The sequence below is a fragment of the Miniopterus schreibersii genome, assembly GCF_964146895.1.
Source record: "Miniopterus schreibersii genome assembly, chromosome: 6".
NCBI lineage: Eukaryota > Metazoa > Chordata > Mammalia > Chiroptera > Miniopteridae > Miniopterus > Miniopterus schreibersii.
This window is the reverse complement of record NC_138107.1, coordinates 16431753-16450396: the sequence shown is the minus strand read 5'-3', so window position 1 is coordinate 16450396 and position 18644 is coordinate 16431753. Positions and strand designations below refer to the sequence as shown.

General features: G+C 42.5%; 1 protein-coding gene across 2 annotated transcripts in view; it reads left to right on the top strand.

Moving 5' to 3' along the window:
* CYP39A1 (cytochrome P450 family 39 subfamily A member 1) overlaps window positions 1–17763 on the top strand; it is a 74141-nt gene extending 56378 nt beyond the window's left edge. For both annotated transcript variants that reach the window (XM_081139720.1, XM_081139721.1), the window contains 2 exons: window positions 12337–12424; window positions 15743–17763. In XM_081139720.1, coding sequence (XP_080995846.1) covers window positions 12337–12424; window positions 15743–15814 — 160 coding nt within the window. In that variant the 3' untranslated portion in view covers window positions 15815–17763. The remainder of the gene's footprint in view (window positions 1–12336; window positions 12425–15742) is intronic.
* Window positions 17764–18644: the final 881 nt, after the last annotated feature.

Below are 18644 nucleotides of genomic sequence, written 5' to 3'. Positions count from 1 at the left end.
CCTTGCTAGGCATTTCCCGGAGCTGGGAAGCTCCCGGGTACACACCGCAGGGGAACTCTTCCTAATTCCACTGCTGGAGTAGGAGGGTGGTGTGCAGGAAAACAGGGGAAAGCGGCAGGAACTCGCAGGCTGCTTCAGCGAGGGTAGCAAACAAAACGAAGCGTCGCACTGCACTGGAGATTCTCCTCCTCAACTGTGAATCTAAATGGAGAAATAGGACAGGGGGTTTTTAGTGGTGTGTGGGTGTCTCTGAGGGTTGATGATCTTAGCAGAAAGGGGTGTGCCTGCTAGACCCAAGCCCTGGAATCTACACCAGCGCCAGCAGCCTCGATTTTCCTTGGTTCTCACTCCTGCAACAGGATGCCCGGGTGGCTGTATCATCGCACTAACTGATAGGGGTCCCATTCCAGCGTAAACAGTCACCCTGATTGTTGGCAAGATTAACGTGCGTACGAAGGCACCCGTGGGTAAGAAGAGGGTTATATGAGAGTAAGGCTGCGGTGCTTGAGAAAGGGAAATGAAGCATGGACTGCTTGGGAATAGAAACTGTGACTTCCACCTCTGTGTGTGTGTGTGGCTCCCACATGTGTCCTAGGCCACAAAGTCATGGGCTTGTCTTGAATTGCTAATGAAAATCACACAGCTATTGGAAAATTAATCCAAACGTAGATCCAGCTGATAGTAGATTGGTAGTAGTAGCATTCAAACTAACAAATACCTCTTGAGCACCTAGTATTAGTATGATTATTGTTTCACTCAAATATTTTCTGAATGTGTGCTGTATTTAGGGTAGGGCTCTAGGAGTTATCTTGGAAAACAAAATAAAGGGTGAAAGTCCCTTCCCTCAAGGAACTTACGGTCTAACTAAAGTCACTATTAAACCCCAGAGAGATTCAAAGACCTAACGTTCTTGAATTCCTTATAATGTAGCTGGGGAGGTGAGACATAGCAACACAGAAACAGCAGAAATGCCTGCTGAGTCACGTACCTCGTAATTGCCACAGGAGTTCAGAGGAAGGGGCATTAGAAGGGGCTCGACAGCCTAGGTGGGAACCTTTCCGACAGGCAGGGGTGTCAGACTTTGAGGGGAGACAAAGGGGAAATGCTCATAGGAATGTAATGGACTGGATGGTAATGTAGCAAGGCACCTATCTATTTGGGGTTTGTGAGGCTCTGAGCACAGTTTCTATGTTTATTTTAAAGATAATGTCATTTTAATAATTGTGCCTTAATGAAATATCATTGTACAACCTTGTCTTTGAGAAATACCCTAAGTGGCTCTTCCTTTTATACTTAGGAACAGCTGATCGCTTTTGAGGGGATGTAGCAAATTCAGCATACGGGGTGGACAGAGGTAGATTTACAGTTGTAGTACAAATAAATAACATTCTAATTAATAAAGAATACCAGAATAAACTGCGTTTTGAGTACTCACAACTGTAAAACCACTTTTGCCCACCTCATATTCTGAGGAATTTGTTGCATAAACAAATGCATCTCCTCAACTCCAGTTGTTAAATAGAACTGCGTTTACTTATAGAGAACTGTATTTACTTATGTAGTTGTTACCTAATGTTTTCAGCATGGTGTGCACATGTCCTGGGGGTGTATAGAAGGGTTAGGATGAGGGTGGGCAGGGGAGATCCGATCGATACCAGGGCTCTGAGCCGGGCTGCAGAGGCCTTTATTAATCTGTAGCCACGCTTCTCCCTCCATTCTGCTTTACTGAGGAGCAGCAACTCACTCGAAGGAGCGCAGAAACCACCGGCAGAATTGTAGTTGTTATTTTCTCGGCCATTTCACGTTGACAGTTCATTATGAGGCTGAGATTTAAGTCTGCCAAGAACAAAAGAAGCAATTCAAGAGTGACTTCTGATACACTGATAGGCCTAAGTGCTAAAATAAACATGCCGATTTCAGAGCAGAATTTCAGAAAGGACTCTTTTCTTTTAACTTACAAAATAGATCTCCAGCCCCTCTGTGGTGCACAGACTACCTGGGCAGGATTTCTCTATGGCCAGAAAGAAGGGAGACTTTGGGCTAGTGTCTCCCCAACCCCTGTCCTCTTTTATGATAGGCTTTCTCCCCTCATCAGACTCAGTGACTATTCTTGAATAGGCGTCTGCTGTTAAACTGTACCAGATCCCAACACAACATGCCCATAGTGCTGATTACACACACACACACACACACACACACACACACACACACACACACACACACACACACACCCTGCCCTGTCCCGGCGGAGCACTGTTCCCTAAGCCAATCCTCACATCCCATCCCCGACCCCTCCCTCCCTTCCCATAACGATCTGTTTAGGTGTTGGCATTTGTTTTAAGCAGCACAATTAACTACTAAGGTTTCTGTTGGGACTTCTGGGTCACAAATAACCAACCGTGTCCTATAGGATGTGAATAAGGAAGGACTTGATCCTAGAAACTGTTGGCAGCTATTTGAGACTACAGAAGTAGACAATGTTAGGATGAAGCTGGTACCACAGAGCAGAGCAGCAGAGGCGACCTGGCTTCCTGGGAACATGGCCAAGTGATCTCTACCAGAGGCCACCCCCAGCTCCAGGATTTTCAGATACATAAAGCAAGTATTCCCTTCGGTGTAGAAACCAGTCTCATGTGTTTTTTTTCTGTCACTTGCAACCAAAGGATCCAAAGTAATATAATTTCCTTTAAAGAAAGAATTTTCTTTGAAAATGTGTTGAACTCCATGAAATAATATATTACCATCTACTATCCACATCCGTTAATAGCTGTCTCAATACCTTGTGCTTTGTAAAAGGGCTGAGTTTCGTTTACATTGGGTATAGCACAAAACAAAAGTAAATGCCAGTTCTTAAATTTTTCCTGGAAGGTCTGAAACTTAAAATGTATTAGGAGATCATTTCTCTCCAGTGAGTACTTGGTCTTAAGTCAATACTGTTCCTTTGCCCTTTCCTTTTTTTTCTTAAAAAGAAGTACCCACGTTTCTCTCCATAGCTCATACACATGAGAGCCTTACTTCCAGGAGCAGTAGCTGTAGCACCGCCATTGGAACAACCCTGGCTGCCACTCTGAGAAACAGTGACCTCAGAGAGCGCCCTGCCCCTGGGAGTCCGTGCCCACCTTCCCAGCGAAACAGGAAACAGGGTCTCCCATCAGGGCGCCCGCTCACCTGCCTTCTCACCCCCTCTCCCCGTTTCCCATTCTCTCATCTTTTTCATGTGCTTATCCCACCCTCTCTTCCCATGTTATTCCCTTGTTTCCCCCCTTATTTATGTGAGCATCAGGTTATGCCTACCAGATTATACCCACACCATCACTCCCAGCCAGAAGCCTGGAACCCTAGCCATAGTGTTTCAGGTACAGCTGAGCTATTCTTTGTAATTTTAATTTTGTGTGCTAAAGCTAAAAGGTCTGATAAACTATTAGCTTTTGACATATTTTTTTCTCCTTTCTCTTTGCCAAGGTCCTCTAGGTCAGTGATTCTTGAAGTATGACCTTCCTCCCCACCCCCTCTAGACCACCAGTAGTGACATTACCTGGAAGCTTGTCTAAAACACAAATTCCCGGGCCCTTCCCCGGACCTACTGAGTCAGAAACTTTGAGAGTGGGGCCCAGGGCCGTGTGTTTTAACGAGCCCCCTCCGTGTGATTCTGATACTTGCTGAAGTTTGAGAACCGCTGGTCTAGATTCTTTTTCCACCAAATTGATTATATTTTCCTAAGAAAATGCCTCAGGGGGATGGGATTGTGGGAAAAGCGCTTCCCCTTTAACTCGACTAGCCCTGCTGCAGCGAGGATGCCTGGGAAAGTATGCCTGCATGCTGCCTTCTCCGAATTCCAGGGCCGGATCGTTCTATTTTCATAAGCTGCAGCTGGTAGCAACTAGGAATACACTTCAGAGCCCTTGTTCCTGGCAACAGTGGCCGTTTTCCAGCCGATGCTGGCATGGCCCTCGATGACTTCAAGAGAGGGATTCAGTCTCACGATCAAGACATCGAAAACTGAAAGCATTCATCTCCCCCGATCCCGTCGTCGGCTCTGTTCCTTTTCAGGGGACCACGGTGCTAGACACCTGGGCTTTTAGAGACACTCTGTACTCGTGCCCCTTTTTGGCTTTCCATTCCCATTTCTACCTATTAAACCAGGTCTTGTGCTGTGGCACCGGGTGGTATCAGAAGCCTTCTCCTGGCTCTGCTGTCTCTCCTTTCAGTCCATCTTACTCACTACAAACATCCTACATATTTCGTTTTCCTTAAAAAGTCATCTCTGATTGTCATTCTCTTGTTAAGACTCTCGTGCCTCTGCCTTCAGGCCGAACTCATTAGCCTAGAGTTCTGGTTCTCCAAAGTGTGACACCGGTTGTACCTTTCTGAACCCCTGGGAAAGCCCTCCCCAGAGGGTCCACTCTCTGTCCCCTGACCACAGTGTCCATCCCTCCCCTTGCTCATGCTATCTGCTGGGTCAGGAATGCTCTCACTCAACATGTCTACTTATTTAAAGCCTGTCCTTCCCTCAAGGTCTAGCTCAAGTTTCACCTCCACGTAAAGTCAACATTGATTACTCCAAGTTGGCTCACTCTCTCCAGACTCCAAATGGGCCTTTTGTTTCCCCGCCCTTATCTTAGCTCGTTCCGTTTCCCATCTCCCCGTGTACGGTACTAGCTGTGTGAGGCCAGAGTCTGTGTTTTGTCACACTTTGTGTTCTCAGTGCCTGAGCGTGGTCCTTAAACAGTTATCTACAAATGGGGGAAATTTGCAAGTACTAATTATTTAAGGAATTTTCAACATGTTTATATTTTAATGAGCTTTATTTGTGGATGAGTAATGCTGTTCTTGTAAGTGGAAAAAATAAATCTGTTATAAATAATAGGCCTCATTATTTTCACTGTTTTGACATTAGAAGTGGTATTAAGAGAACATTCCCGTCACAAGCATAGCTCAGCTTGCTTCTGAAGAGCTTCTGTAAAAATACACATTTAGGAGGCCCGTTTTCTTTGATGTAAAAAACTTTTAACATCACAGGTACATATGTGTTAGTCTCATATTTTAGACATTGAACAAAATTCAGTAACATGGTAAAGCTTGAAAACATAAGTAGGTTTTTTTTTGCCATTGCAGAACAGTGAACTTCATTTAGTGGATAATTGAGGTAATTCTGCAAGAATTTCCAAATATTTAGATTGGGGGAGAATAAGAGTTTTAGCACGTGCTATTTTGTTATCCGTCTTATTCATTCACCTTACTTTTCCTTTAAAATATAAAAATGTCTAGAATGTAATATTAATATTAATACTATTTTCATAATTAATACTAATTTAATAACTAAACTAACATTAAAAATAAAAGAATAAAAATATTAAAGGCTAATTAAAGCACACTATGAATTCTTCAAGAGCCTGAATTATAGTTTTACTCACGGGAAATGCAGTTTTCTGATTTTTAAGAACATCACAGGACCTATAGTTAAGGAAATGCTTTCTTACAGATTCTAGTGGCAACTATTTTAATGAGTTGATAAACAATATTTCTAATTTTTTCTAATCAAAATACACGTAGTATTTCTAAAACATTCAAATTTGTACTGGTAAACAGCTTGTGAACATTGGTCTTGTCTACATTACTCATTTGCATGACAGAGGAAACACTTATTGAGGGCCTCTTATGTTTCATTGATTCTAGAGAGAGAGGAGGGGAGAGGAAGGAAGGGAGAAACATTGATATGAGAGAGAAACAGGGATTGGTTGCCTCCTGTACGTGCCCTAGACTGGTGATCAAACCCACAACACTTCGGTGCACAGGACCACGCCCTAACCAGCTGAGCCACGCGGGCCAGGCTAGAGTGCCTTCCTCACTGGAACAGCCCACCCCACTCGCCACACTGCTTAGTGTCTTGTTTGTGCACTGCCTTCACCCCAGGGGGCTCAGGGAAGGGCACTGGTCCATGCAAGCTAGCGTCAGAGAAGGGCTAGAAGCAGTTATAAGAAAGCAGGGTTTGTTTGAGTAAAGTGGAACCTATAAAACTTTTATAATTCATAAATGTGCAGTATTTTTCCAGTGATTCTAGGTCAACATTGACTATTGGGGAGTCACTGCTGCTTCTGCTGATATCTGAAAGATTGATCTCATCTGATTGACTTCTAGGAAGGGAGCTAAGCCCTGGGATCTGGTCGTTTGATGTAGGTGGGAACTGGAATGTTTACTTTCACACGCTGGTTCTCCTGACCCCTTTCATTTGATGGAGGGCTCATGCCCTCCATGAAACACTTTCTTCAGGGGCTTTGGAGACATCACTCTCTTCTTCTTATCCTTTCCGTCTATTTCTTCTCAGTCTCCTTTCTTCTCAGTCTTCCTCGCCTTCCTGACCTCCAAATTTTGAAGTATCTCAGGGCCCTCTCCTCAGGTTTCTTATGTTTTCTCTTTAACATCCTCCCCATGTGATATCATCCTGTCCCATGGCTTTAACTAATTGTCTGAATAACGATGACTCTGCTTCCACTCAACATCTGCAGTGGATGTCTTCAGGGCACTGGTCCTTAGCAAGGTCTACTTTCCAGGTCCAAACCTGAGCTTCATATGGCAACTCATCAGCCTGTTCTTCCTTCCGTCTTCCCCGCTGCTGAGGTAAATAGCAGCTGTATCCTTGCATTTCCTCAGGTCAACAGCTTGGAGTCATCTTTGACTCTGGGTCTCCACATCTATCATGCAAACCCATCCTACAGAGCATATTCAGCCTCTGACCATGGCTCACGACTAGTTCTATCACCCTGGTCCCTGTCACCACTTAATGTTGTCAGGAAAATCGTAATGGCTTTCTAGTCAGCTTTCTAGCTTCCATCTACAGCACTTATATTTTATTCTTGATGTAGCAGCCAGAAGGCTCCTTTTCCAATTTAAGTCAAATTTACTCAAAACTCTGCTGGCTTCTCATCTCAGGGAATACAATGAAGTCTTTAACACGCCCCACAGGCTCTCCATATGTCTGGGGTACTTCTCTGACATCCCCCCTTTGCTGCTCATCTGTAGCAACTCTCACCTTCCTGCTGTCCCTCACCTTCCTTCCTCTGGATTTTTGCTCTTTTTAACCCCCCTGCATGGGAGACTGTACCCAGCTATGCACATGCCGAACTCTCTTACTTGATTCCAGAGTCTGCTAAAGTGTCACCTTACCAGAGACCTTCCTTATCTAAAACATTTTAACCCACACCTACCCCCATCACTCCCTTTCTCCGTATCCTGTCTTATTTATTATTCTGTTACTTATTCTCTTGTTTGATGTATGCATTTCTTGTTTATTTGCTCACCGCCTGCTCACTACCTCTCTACTGGAGCTGAATCTTCATGAGAGCATCCGTGTTGCTTTTGTGTATTGCTGAAATTTCAGCACTTGGAAGAATATTCAGTACACAGACACTCAATAAGTATCGAATGAGTAAGTGAATGGGGGACTTATTTTATTTATATATTCAATATTTATTGAATGAATGAACGAAGATCTCATTATCTTGTTGTGTAAGCGAAGTGTCATTTCACCGTTCTGTAGATGTCGCTCTCTTCCGGGGAGAGTAGGGAGGAAAGGCAGGTACGCTGTTTCTTTCACACTCACTGTCTCCAGCATGGGTGAGAATGAACTCATCACACTTTCTGTCACTTTATCATCTCTTTATATTGAGCTTTCAGACAAGACAGTGTAAATGTGTCAGATTTGACTAAATTTTTAAGGTAACAAAAATTACGGCGTAGGCAGGGAAATATTAAAATTGTACATAAACTATTTATTTTCCCAAAGTCCAGGAGAAAAGTATTTCAGCTGAGCACTTCACAGAAAGTCACTATTCCCAGACATTTACTCCTGTGTACTAGGATGTGCTTTTCTCGTTCGCAAAATAGCCCTCATTTAGCAGACGCCCTCATTTTAGCCTTGCCCCTCCCTGAAGGAGATCATTTCACTCTAGTACCCATCTTCCTTCCTCCATGAGTCCATTTCTCAAAGTCTGAGTAACACTGGGGGCTTTCAGCAGTCCAGTCCACACTTGTCCTTGAAACCCAAGCTTTTCAAAACAGCCCATGATAGCTCACCATGTCCAGTTCCCTTAAGACGTGTCCAAAGGTTTATTCTTCATATTGTCGACCGAATGGTCGGCTGTCATTCCAGTATCTTTCTCTTTCTCTCTTTCACACATCTCCCCAAAATAATATTTTTTTTTGAGATGGTATCTAAATGCATAAAAAGGAAATTAAATATTTACCCCCAAATTTTCCAGATTGGCCTCTCTTGTAGCAGGTAATGCATCATTATAAAAAACAATATTAGTATTTTTTCTTTATACCGCATGGTTTCTGATGAGAAGTCTACGATCATTTTAAATTTTGTTTTTCTTTATTTATTGTGTCTTTTTTTCTCTGGCTGCTTTTAAGATATTTTTACCACTGTTTTTATTTGTTTATTTGCTTTTAGCAATCTGATTGTAATTTGTCTTGGCATGGTTTGCATTATGTTTACTCTGCTTGAGGTTCATTGAGTCTCTTGGATCTGTAAATTATAGTTTTACAAATTTGAAAATTTCTCAGCTATTACTTCTTCAGATTTTTTTTCTGCCCATCTATCTGCATCTCCAAATCACATGTATGCTAGACTGCTTGAAATTATTTTATAGGTCACTGATAATCTGTTCATTTCTTTTTTCAGTTTTTTAATCTGTATACTTAATTTTGGATATTTTCCACTGTTACATTAAGTTCCACGATCTTTTCTTTTGCTGTGTCTTCTCTTAAGTCCATCCAGTATATTTTCTTTTCTTTCTTTTTTTTTTAAATATACCTTTATTGATCTCAGAGAGAGAAAGGAAGAGGGAGAGAGAGAGAAACATCAATGATGTGAGAGTCGTCATTGATCGGCTGCCTCCTGCACACCCCTGATAGGGATCGAGCCCGCAACCCAGGCATATGCCCTGACTAGGAACCAAACCCCGATATCTTGGATGCTAGGTCTATGCTCAACCACTGAGCCACACCTGGCCGGCAGTATATTTTCATTGAAGATATTGTATTGCCATTGTTAGGAGTTCAACTTAGATATTTTTTATATTTTCCATTTCACTCTTCATCCTGCTTCTACCTTTTTGAACACGTGGAGTAGATTTAATTGGTGTTTCCAATATCTGTCACTTCTGGGTCTGTTTCTTTTGAATGATTTTTCTCTACTTATGTGTCATATTTTCCTGTTTCTTCCAGGCCTGGTAATTTTCGAATAGGTGCAAGACATAAATTTTAGGTGTCGTGGATACGAGGTTTTATTGTATTCCTTTAGTTTTAGCCTTTATTGTTCTTAGGCTTTAAGGTAAATCCAGGGTGGCATTTAAAGGCGATACCTTTTAAGGACTCTACCCAGTGGTCCACGTGTTGCAAGATCTTTCCCCTCCAGCTTGAGGCAACGCAGACTTCTACGTCTTGTGTGACATCTGGGCTTTAGTCAGCTTCTTGCTCTTTGACTCCCTTTTTCATCTTCCTCCTGCAGCCTCAGTAGTTTCTCTCACACTTGCAGAGATCAGGACTTAGCCGGCTGGGTAGCTCTCTGGAGCACTTTTGCTCTCCCTGTGAACTTCGCCCCCCTGATATTCATTCCTGAAAATTCTAGTTCCTTTAACTTGTCCGCACTTTGATCTCGGTCTACTTAATTTCGTGAGACTCTCAGGTCTGTGGGGGCTTTCTCCTCCTTGCCCTGCGGCCTGGAAACTGCCACAGGCAGTAAGCTGGGCTCACCTCACTTCTCCCTTTCTTTTGGGGACTTTTCATTCTATACCGTGAACCTTGCCCAGTTTTTGAGTGTAGAATAGCATTGACTTCTGTTTCTCCATCATGGGCACAAGTGGATGTTCTAATTTTTAAGAAGTTTGACAAAAATGTAGTTGTGAGAAATTCTAAACCTGTACACAAATTAGCAAAATTGCTGTTTCTTAGAACTGCTGCTTAATTTTATTTGAATCGGTGAAGATTGGGTGCATTCTGTTTCACAGACATTGATACTCTGTTGGAATAAATTATTTTTAGCATTTACAAGTAAATAGGGTTAAATTTGCATCATAAATATTCATCAGGAATTGATGTGGTATCCAAGTGGGTTATAACAACACCCGGAGTGCTCCAGATTTCATTTGAAATAAAATATGGCCAAGATGTTTCAAGAATACCAGTGGGAAACAAATCTAATTACCTGATATGAATATCAGATCATTCATATTCATTCATTTACTCATTTGATCAACAAACATTGAGGATTCAAAGATAAATAAGAGGTCGTTTCTGCTTTTTGTGAAGATTGTAGTCTGTAAGGGGAAACAGACATACAAACGATTAACTGTAATATGGTAGGATATAGTAGGATTGTAGGGTAAGGACGTTGATTGAGGGATGTATCAAGTGTCACAAAAACACAGGAGAAGGTAGAAAAGGGCAGGAAATTGAATCTGCTTTATAAAAGGAATCACCTTCCATCATCTATTCATTTATTCAGTTAACATTATTAGGCACCAGTAGTGTACTATGCACTGTGCTAAGGCCCAGCAATACAATACCTCCTGTAGGGGAGAAATAAGTAATAACCACAACTCAGTGCTGTAGATGCTGTGGCTGAGATGCTGTGGCTGAGATGTGCACAGGGAGCCACAGAAGTGGAGAGGAAGGGCACCTCAGCCCAGAGGCAAGTGACCAGGGACTGCCTCCCAAGGGGCTTGAGCCTCAGACAGGGAAAGAGCTTGCAACAGGGAGCATTCCCATTCAGGGACCACCAGGTATACAGTGTGGCAAAAGCTGGGATTCAAAGAGAAGCTATTGGGGAAACAGAGGACAGGTTTGTTTGTTTTTTAAATATATCTTTATTGATTTCAGAGAGAGGAAGGAGAGGGAGAGAGAGAGAAACATCAATGATGAGAGTCATTGATCAGCTGCCTCCTGCACGCCCCCTGTTGGGGATCGAGCCCAAAACACGGACATGTGCCCTGACGGGAATTGAACCACAATCTCCTGGATCATAGGTTGGTGCTCAACCGCTGAGCCATGCCGGCTGGGCTAGAGGACAGATCGTGTTCTCTTACAGCATTTGGAGGAAAATGGGAAGCATCCCTCTCTCTGTGAGTGTGTGTGTAATGAGCAGGTAGTGATAGAGTTATGATTTAGGAAGTTCACTCCAGTCGTAGAGAGAAGGGTAGAGTGGAGAAAAGTGAAACTGAAAGTAGAGTGGCCTATCTGGAAGCCAAACTGTCTGAGAAACGCAGGAAGTAAATGATAAAGGACCACACTGAGGGAGGAGTGGAGAGACTGCAGGCAAGGGGCTGAGGAGAGGGATTGGGGAATTATTTAGAAGATACAACAAATGGTCTCAGTGCTTAACTGGATACGCAGGGCGATGGAGAGGAGTGAGGCTGTGATGACTTCTGGTTTCCTGACCTCTTGGACTAATCGTACCCATTAGGGGCTATGGCCTCTAAAAGGGTTTGCATAACCTGCAGAGAGAGCTCAACACAACCCACTGGAGTGAAAGAAAAAAAATAACACAATTCCATTTACATTTTTCTCAGTTTTTTTAGTTAATATTTGTATGTGTCTTACAAAGTAGACAATAAACTAGCACAGTAGTATTTGTACATAATTTATGGGGAACTTGAGGTGCGTACAGAACATTTAGGCAATAATTTCCAGTGGGCAATAAGGCTCTAGATCAGACTGTCCAGTAGACTTTTCTGTGATCATGGAAATGTTCTAAATACATACATACGGCTATTGAGCTCTTGAAATATGGCCAGTGCAGCTGAGGAACTGAAAAATATTTTTTTTGCTTAATTTATTTAAATTTAAATAGCCACATGTGGCTAATGGTCACCATATTGGAAAGCATAGGTCTAAACTTAGAAGAGAGACCCGGGCTTCCATTTATCAAGGGCTTGTACTGGTGAAACATGTCACGTACATTTTTAAGCAATTTAATCATCTCAACTACCCTGTGGAGTAGACTGTTTTATACAGGCACCCCTCAGAGATAATTCGTGTTCAGTGCCAGGCCACTGCAATAAAGTGAATCCTCATCTTTTTGCTGGTGGAGGGTCTTGCCTTCAATTTGTAAGAATCGCAGCATCTGTGAAGTGCAATACAGGGGAGCCCAATAAAATGAGGTCTGCCTGTAGAAGAAAAGGGGAAGCTCTCTCTCTATTCTTTCAGCAGTAAAAGTTTATATTGAAATATATTGAAAAGTTGCTCTGAAATATGTCCACTTTCTAGATGTCCTCTATTGGTGGAGAATATTTATGCACTTTCATAACCAAGTAACCATTTTATATTTTCTTCCAGGTGGCTTGCGATGTTAGAGATTGAGATGTGTATTATTTTCTTATTTTATTATTATGACTGCCGTCTTCTAGACCCATTGCCAAAACCGGTAAGTGCTTTTGGAATTTTGAATAGTATGACTTTCAAATTTGATATAAACTCTCACCTCTTGGTTTTAATTACTAGAGATGAGCTACTGATTCCCTCCCTTAGGCCTGATCCTAACAGGTGTCTAATGTGGAAGCAGACTGGAAAGAAACTCCCTTAATTCCACACCTAGCCTCTGTGCTGCATCATCGCAACACCAGGACCTAGTAGCAGTGTTTCCACCACTTAGCCTTAGGATGTCTTCAATGAATTTACCAATGTTAGCCCCCTTTCCTGGGTTAAATAAGCATGGCCTTGGTGTTGGGCTGCTTTCCCTAGAAAGATATGCCTGTGGGTCCTAAAGTGAACCATCTGTTTTGGAGACAGGTCGTAGCCCTTGGTCCATTTGGAAAGCAATAGCATGGAAGCAACGAACCCAGTGGGAAAGACGGTAACAAAAATGAAAAGGCCATGACTTTCCAACCTCTGACCAGTGAATATTCCAATCATCGAACTCCTCCATTTTCCATAGTTCTGTTCTAGAGACCAACGGCTCTCAAACTGGTGAGAGCATCAGGATCCCCTGGGGGCCTTGTTAGAACACAGAATAACTGGCCCCACCCCTAGGTTTTCTGATCCGCTAAGTCTAGGGAGAGGCTCAAAAATTTGCATTTCTAACAAATTCTGGTGCTGCTGATGCTGCTGGTCTGGATACCACACTTGGAGGACCACTGTCTAAGGAAATAAGGGGAACTGCAATTTAACTACAAATGTTTGGAAGTCAGTTTGAAAACTCTGCATAAAAGGTGCTATTTAAACAGAGGGTGAAACTCAGAAATTAAGCATTGCAATCACAGGGTCATTCACATAACATTTTGTGCTTTGGTTTACTCTTGATATCATAAGGCTAATGTATGGAGAGATAAATAAAACCCTTGGGTGACATTTCAATAGAAATTATGTAAGTGCATAAGCAGCACAGACAATATTGTATTACTCACAAAAGTGCACCTTTCAGCATTTCCCCTGATTTCTTTTGCGCTTCTATTTTGAGAACAAGTAACTTAGTCATGAAGAGCTCTCAAAGTCCTACAATGAAAGGGGGATCAAACACCCTTCACAAAGGTTCACAGCTGAGTACAGGTTTTTGTGTTGTGTTTTTTTTGGCAAAATGAAGATCAGAGCCAGGCTTTATAGGCACCAAATCCTGGTCCCTGGTCCCCTAAATTAGATGCCACAATTTCGCCCCAATGTCAGCTATTTTCCCACCAGCAAGGAACAGAAACACCTTTTCAGATCAGAAGGATAACATTTGTCAGAACCACATGACCCCGATGCTGGAGATCAGTGTCACCAGATCCCCAGGCAGGATTTTCCCAGCAATTCCTTCCTAGCTAAAAATTCTGTTAGTTGTATTTAATGTATTATTTTACATACATCCCATTTCTGTTTTGATTCTGCTAAGAACATTTTTTTAAATATATGCTGTTTCAGTTTGTCAAAAGTACAAGTCTAAGTTAATTCTCATGATCCCAAAGGACATTTTATTTCATAATTCTTATTCTAGAAAGAGGAAAGGTCAATTAAAATTATGTAATTATTGGGCCTGTTATACTAAGTTGTAAAATGAGGTGATCAAAAACTGCAGGGGCCTAGCCAGGGTGGCTCAGAGGTTGAGTATCGACCTATGATCCAGGAGATCACGGTTCAATTCCCCATCAGGGCACGCGGCCTGGTTGTGAGCTGGATCCCCAGTGGGGAGTGTGTGGGAGGCAGTCGATCGGTGACTATCTCTCATCATTGATGTTTCTATCTCTCTCTCCCTCTCCCTTACTCTCTCTGAAATCAATAAAATCATATTTAAAAAAAAACCTGTAGGAAATGACCTTCAAATTACCGTGTTCTTGTAGGTTATAGGAAGGCGTGGTTGCCAGGGCATGTTCTGAGCACTCTTTTTATCAAGTGCAGAGAGATTACTGGACTTGAAAATCAGCTCCCCCATAGGAACATACTTTTCACAGTAGCAAAAATCAGATGCTAGAATCCTCAATTTAATTTTGCAACAGACCAGTGTTTCTTTTACTTCAGATCTTAAGAAATTAATTGATTTTCAGGTTCTCTCCCATTAAGAATCAAACAATACGGGAACATTTACAGAGCTCCCCAGGGTCCATGATTGGATCCCAAAAGCAAGCACATCTTGGCTAATACAGTGGGATTTTGTTTGTTGGGTTTTATTGTTTTGTTTTGTTTTGTTTTCTGTTCTACCTTTTGGGGGGCTGTGGATCCATAGGAAATCTCACAAAACCTGGATTCCCCTTCTAGAAAAACACACTCCTCTTCATACACACAGAATTGCGACTGAATTTCATAGGGTCCACAGAAACCCTGCACTCATCCTCTCGACCCCCCTAAGAGTCTCCTTGCTAAGCAGCCCATTCCGTGCCCTGTTGCACTCACACTTGACGGCAGGCTGATGGCTTAAATTAAATCCATCTTTTCTTTCCTCACTTCTCATGTCCCCCTCAACCCTCAAGGTTGGCAGAACAGGCAGCTTTTCTTTTTCAAGCTCCCAAGCCTCAACCACCTCTGTATTTGCAGTAAACTGGCCTCCTCTCATCTCCATACACATTCCTTGCTCATAACTAGAGAGAAAGAAATCAGAACATTTGGAACCCACAAAATATCCTTTTGCAAGTTACTATCTTTGGTATACTGTCAAAGTGATTCATTCAGACCATCAGCACCTCGTTTGCTTTTCATTTTAATTTTATTTTTTTAAAAGATTTTTTGTTGACTTTTAGAGAGAGAGGAAGGGAGAGGGAGAGAGAGAGAAATATTGATGGGCTGCCTCCTGCACGCCCCTCACCGGGGATGGAGCCCACAACTGGGCACATGCCCTGACAGGGAATTGAACCTGCCAACTTTTGGTGCATGGGATCATGCTCACCCAGTTGAGCCATACTGGCAGGGCCTGTTTGCTTTTTAAACATCTGTAATGCGGCATAGAGGTCTCACCCAGCCACTGTAAAGGAGGTGTCACAGTTGGGGGCCAGGCATGTAGGAAGTCTTATTTGTGGCACCCTCTTTAGCCAGGCACAGTGAAGGGAGGGTGGCAGGTGAAACTGTGGTGGGATTGCCATTAGAATAAGGGGTTGCCATCTTTTCTGTCCTTTGAATGGGAGGTTCAAGTCGATGAGGCTCATCAAGCAAACACTTCCAGTCTTCCAAATCTGGACTCTGTGCCTTTTAGGGATAAGTATAACCGAATAAACCTTAGGTCTACAGCTGTTGGTTCCGTCTCTTAATTTCCACATTTCTCCCTCATTTCTGCTTTTAGCGTTCCCTACATTTGGTGGGCGTCCAGCAGCCAGAAGGACAATGCCGGGTGGAATATACACAAAGAAAGTGACGTCTTCTGGGGCTCGGGAGGGCCAGGCCTTCTGGAGAGGTGACTGCCCCTCACCCGCTGGCCTGCAGCACCTAGACCCGAGCTCGACTAAAACGTGCTGCTGAACTTTGCTTTAGTATTTAGTTCAGGAAAATCTCCAAATGGTACCTGTGTTTGGACCAAGAATCTGACATCACTCTCACTGATATGAAGACCTGAATACATGGTTTATAGAAAATGTTTAAATGATGGAAAGAAGAGGCATTTCTTAAGAAGTTGGAATTCGGTTTATGCAAAACTGTATTAGAACTTTAAAATAGAAATCATGCCATTTGAATGAAAATCTTAGTACATTACTTCACTGTGAAGGTAACATACTTAAATTTCTGTTTTGAGAAAGACTAGCATCAAAAAACATTAAATAATGATTTCTGGAAATGTCTATTTTTCTTACTATGATTCTTCATTAGCAATTGTCATTTTTAAGCTCTGTTAATATTCTTTATTGTAAACATGTCTGATGTTAAAAGTAGGAATAAAATGATAGCTTTCTAAGACCTGTAAAGACAGGGACCATGTCTTACACTCATTTCTACACTCAGCCACATCTGGGACAGTACCTTCTCCATAAAGTATATTGAAAAAGTGTTTGTAGATTAATGTATGGATTTGTATTTTAATTAAGGTGAAAGCACTCTTTTGACTCAAGCTGTTTGTAATCACAGTTTAAGATAATATTTTTGTTAATGCATGGAAACACAAATATAATGATGTGTTAAGGCAAATACCAATGTTTGACTCTATGACTTGAGATTTATGCCTGAAATATTTACTTTGAAATCCAGAAAAGAAATTCTGTCATGTTCAGGGGAAATATATGACAGTAATAACAGAGTGAGTGATCAGTGATGTCATGATTTGTCCTTCAATATTGAATAAAATGCTGCTTGCCTCCTTTATTTCACAATAAGTAAGCTTTGCAGTGCATGCTGTCCCCGGGATTATTTGCTTCCTGCGCTAGAATTATCTCGAGGCGTTGATAATGATTGCTTAGTCATCTATTTCCTACCAACAAGCAGATGACTCCCCAGGAGAAAATTAAGTACTTTGGAGTATATTCACTCTTCCAGATTAACACAGTGATTTTTGAAGCCTCGCTAGCAGCTTGTAGCTCAGTTTAGCAGGCTCAGGGGTCTGGAAACTGAAGGGGCTGAAGAAAGTGTAGGAGGCCCCAGCAGACCTGAGAGTTGCAGACTGTAATCTGGCAAATTCACTAAATACGGCAGGTGTGCTCTTGGGGAAGGCTCGCAGTGAAACTGTATTCACATCCAGTACACACTTCAGCTGAATTTGCAGCCACTAGTGGCTGGTGTTTATCTCATTGTTGCTGGGTTAGGATGAATGTTAGCTGTCAAGTTGATGCACTTTATTTATTTTATTTTTTAAAATATGTCTTTATTGATTTCAGAGAGAGGAAGGGTGAGGGAGAGAAAGAGAGATAGAAAGATCAATGATGAGAGAGTCATTGATCGGCTCCCTCCTGCACGCCCCTGACTGGGGATGGAGCCCGCAACCCGGGCATGTGCCTGACCGGGAATCGGACCCCGATCGCCTGGATCCTAGGTCAATGCTCAACCGCTGAGCCACACCCGCCGGGCAAGTTGCTGCACTTTAGAAAAGAATGCACCACCATTGAGCTCTGCAGTCCTGTCAGTAAATGCAGGAACTCTTTGGTTCCAGGCTACCAAATAAAAAAGAAGCAGCCGGAGTCTGCAGATGGGAGTGGACCGAGACACCTGGCTCTCCTTAGCACAGTCTCTTTTGTTTCAAAAGTGTTTTTAGAATAAATGTTTCCATCTTTCTCCGTTAAATATTGGGCTTGGATAAATTTTAAAAACAGGGTTTTGTTCATTTTAAGGTCTTATTTTTTGGTATTTTAATAAATGGCTATAGGTTATAACTGACAAGGGTACAAGTCTATGTGTAAGCTATTTGTTTCTTTGACAAAATGCCTACTACTTTCTAGAAACCAACACTTGGACCTTTATTACTTGAGCAATTACTATGTGCCTGGAACCTTGCCAAGATCATTTCACCCACCCACATTACTCTAACTATAATCCAATGCTTTAGTTTTGTTTCTAGTATTATCCCCATTTTACAAATGAGAGAAGTGGAGCTCAGAGAGACGGGGTGACTTACTTGAGGTCACACAGCTAGTAAGTTGCTGAGGCAGGATTTGAACCCGGGGAGTCTGGCTCCAAAACATGTCCTCCTAACACTGAACAGCACTGCATCCTTCCTAAGAAAAAATGTTTCCCTCAAGAGACAGCACCTTTGACCTCTTCACCATCATAATCCACACTCTTGGTTCTCTCTTAACTCTTTGGGGAAGAAAAGTAGCTCATTTGTTGTGTACCCTGCACACTAAGGGGAGGGGAAAAGGCTCACGTGTACCGGTTTCCTTCCTCCTCAGGTTGCTTCTCCAGGAGCCCTCCAGCCCCTTCCCCTTCTTGGGAACTGCAGTAGACCGGCCTAGAATGAAACCTAGCAGATGTGGGAGGGGACTGTTCACCGTTTGAAGACAAATACCTGATAAAAATGCATATTTTTAGTAAGGGCATATAAAGGTAAATGCTGAACGAATGTTGTAAGTTCTGGCGATGTCCTAGAGCATGCTCTGTCTATGAATAGACATTGGCTCTTTTTCGGAGCAGTGTTCTACCTGTTCCTTCATAAAAATAGCCCTGGTCATGAGAGACCCAACAGGCCATGGGGGAAGGCAGATGTATGGATTTTCTCTTCTGGCCGAGATAGGAACTAGCTGAGTAGGGAATGGTCTTAGTTTAAG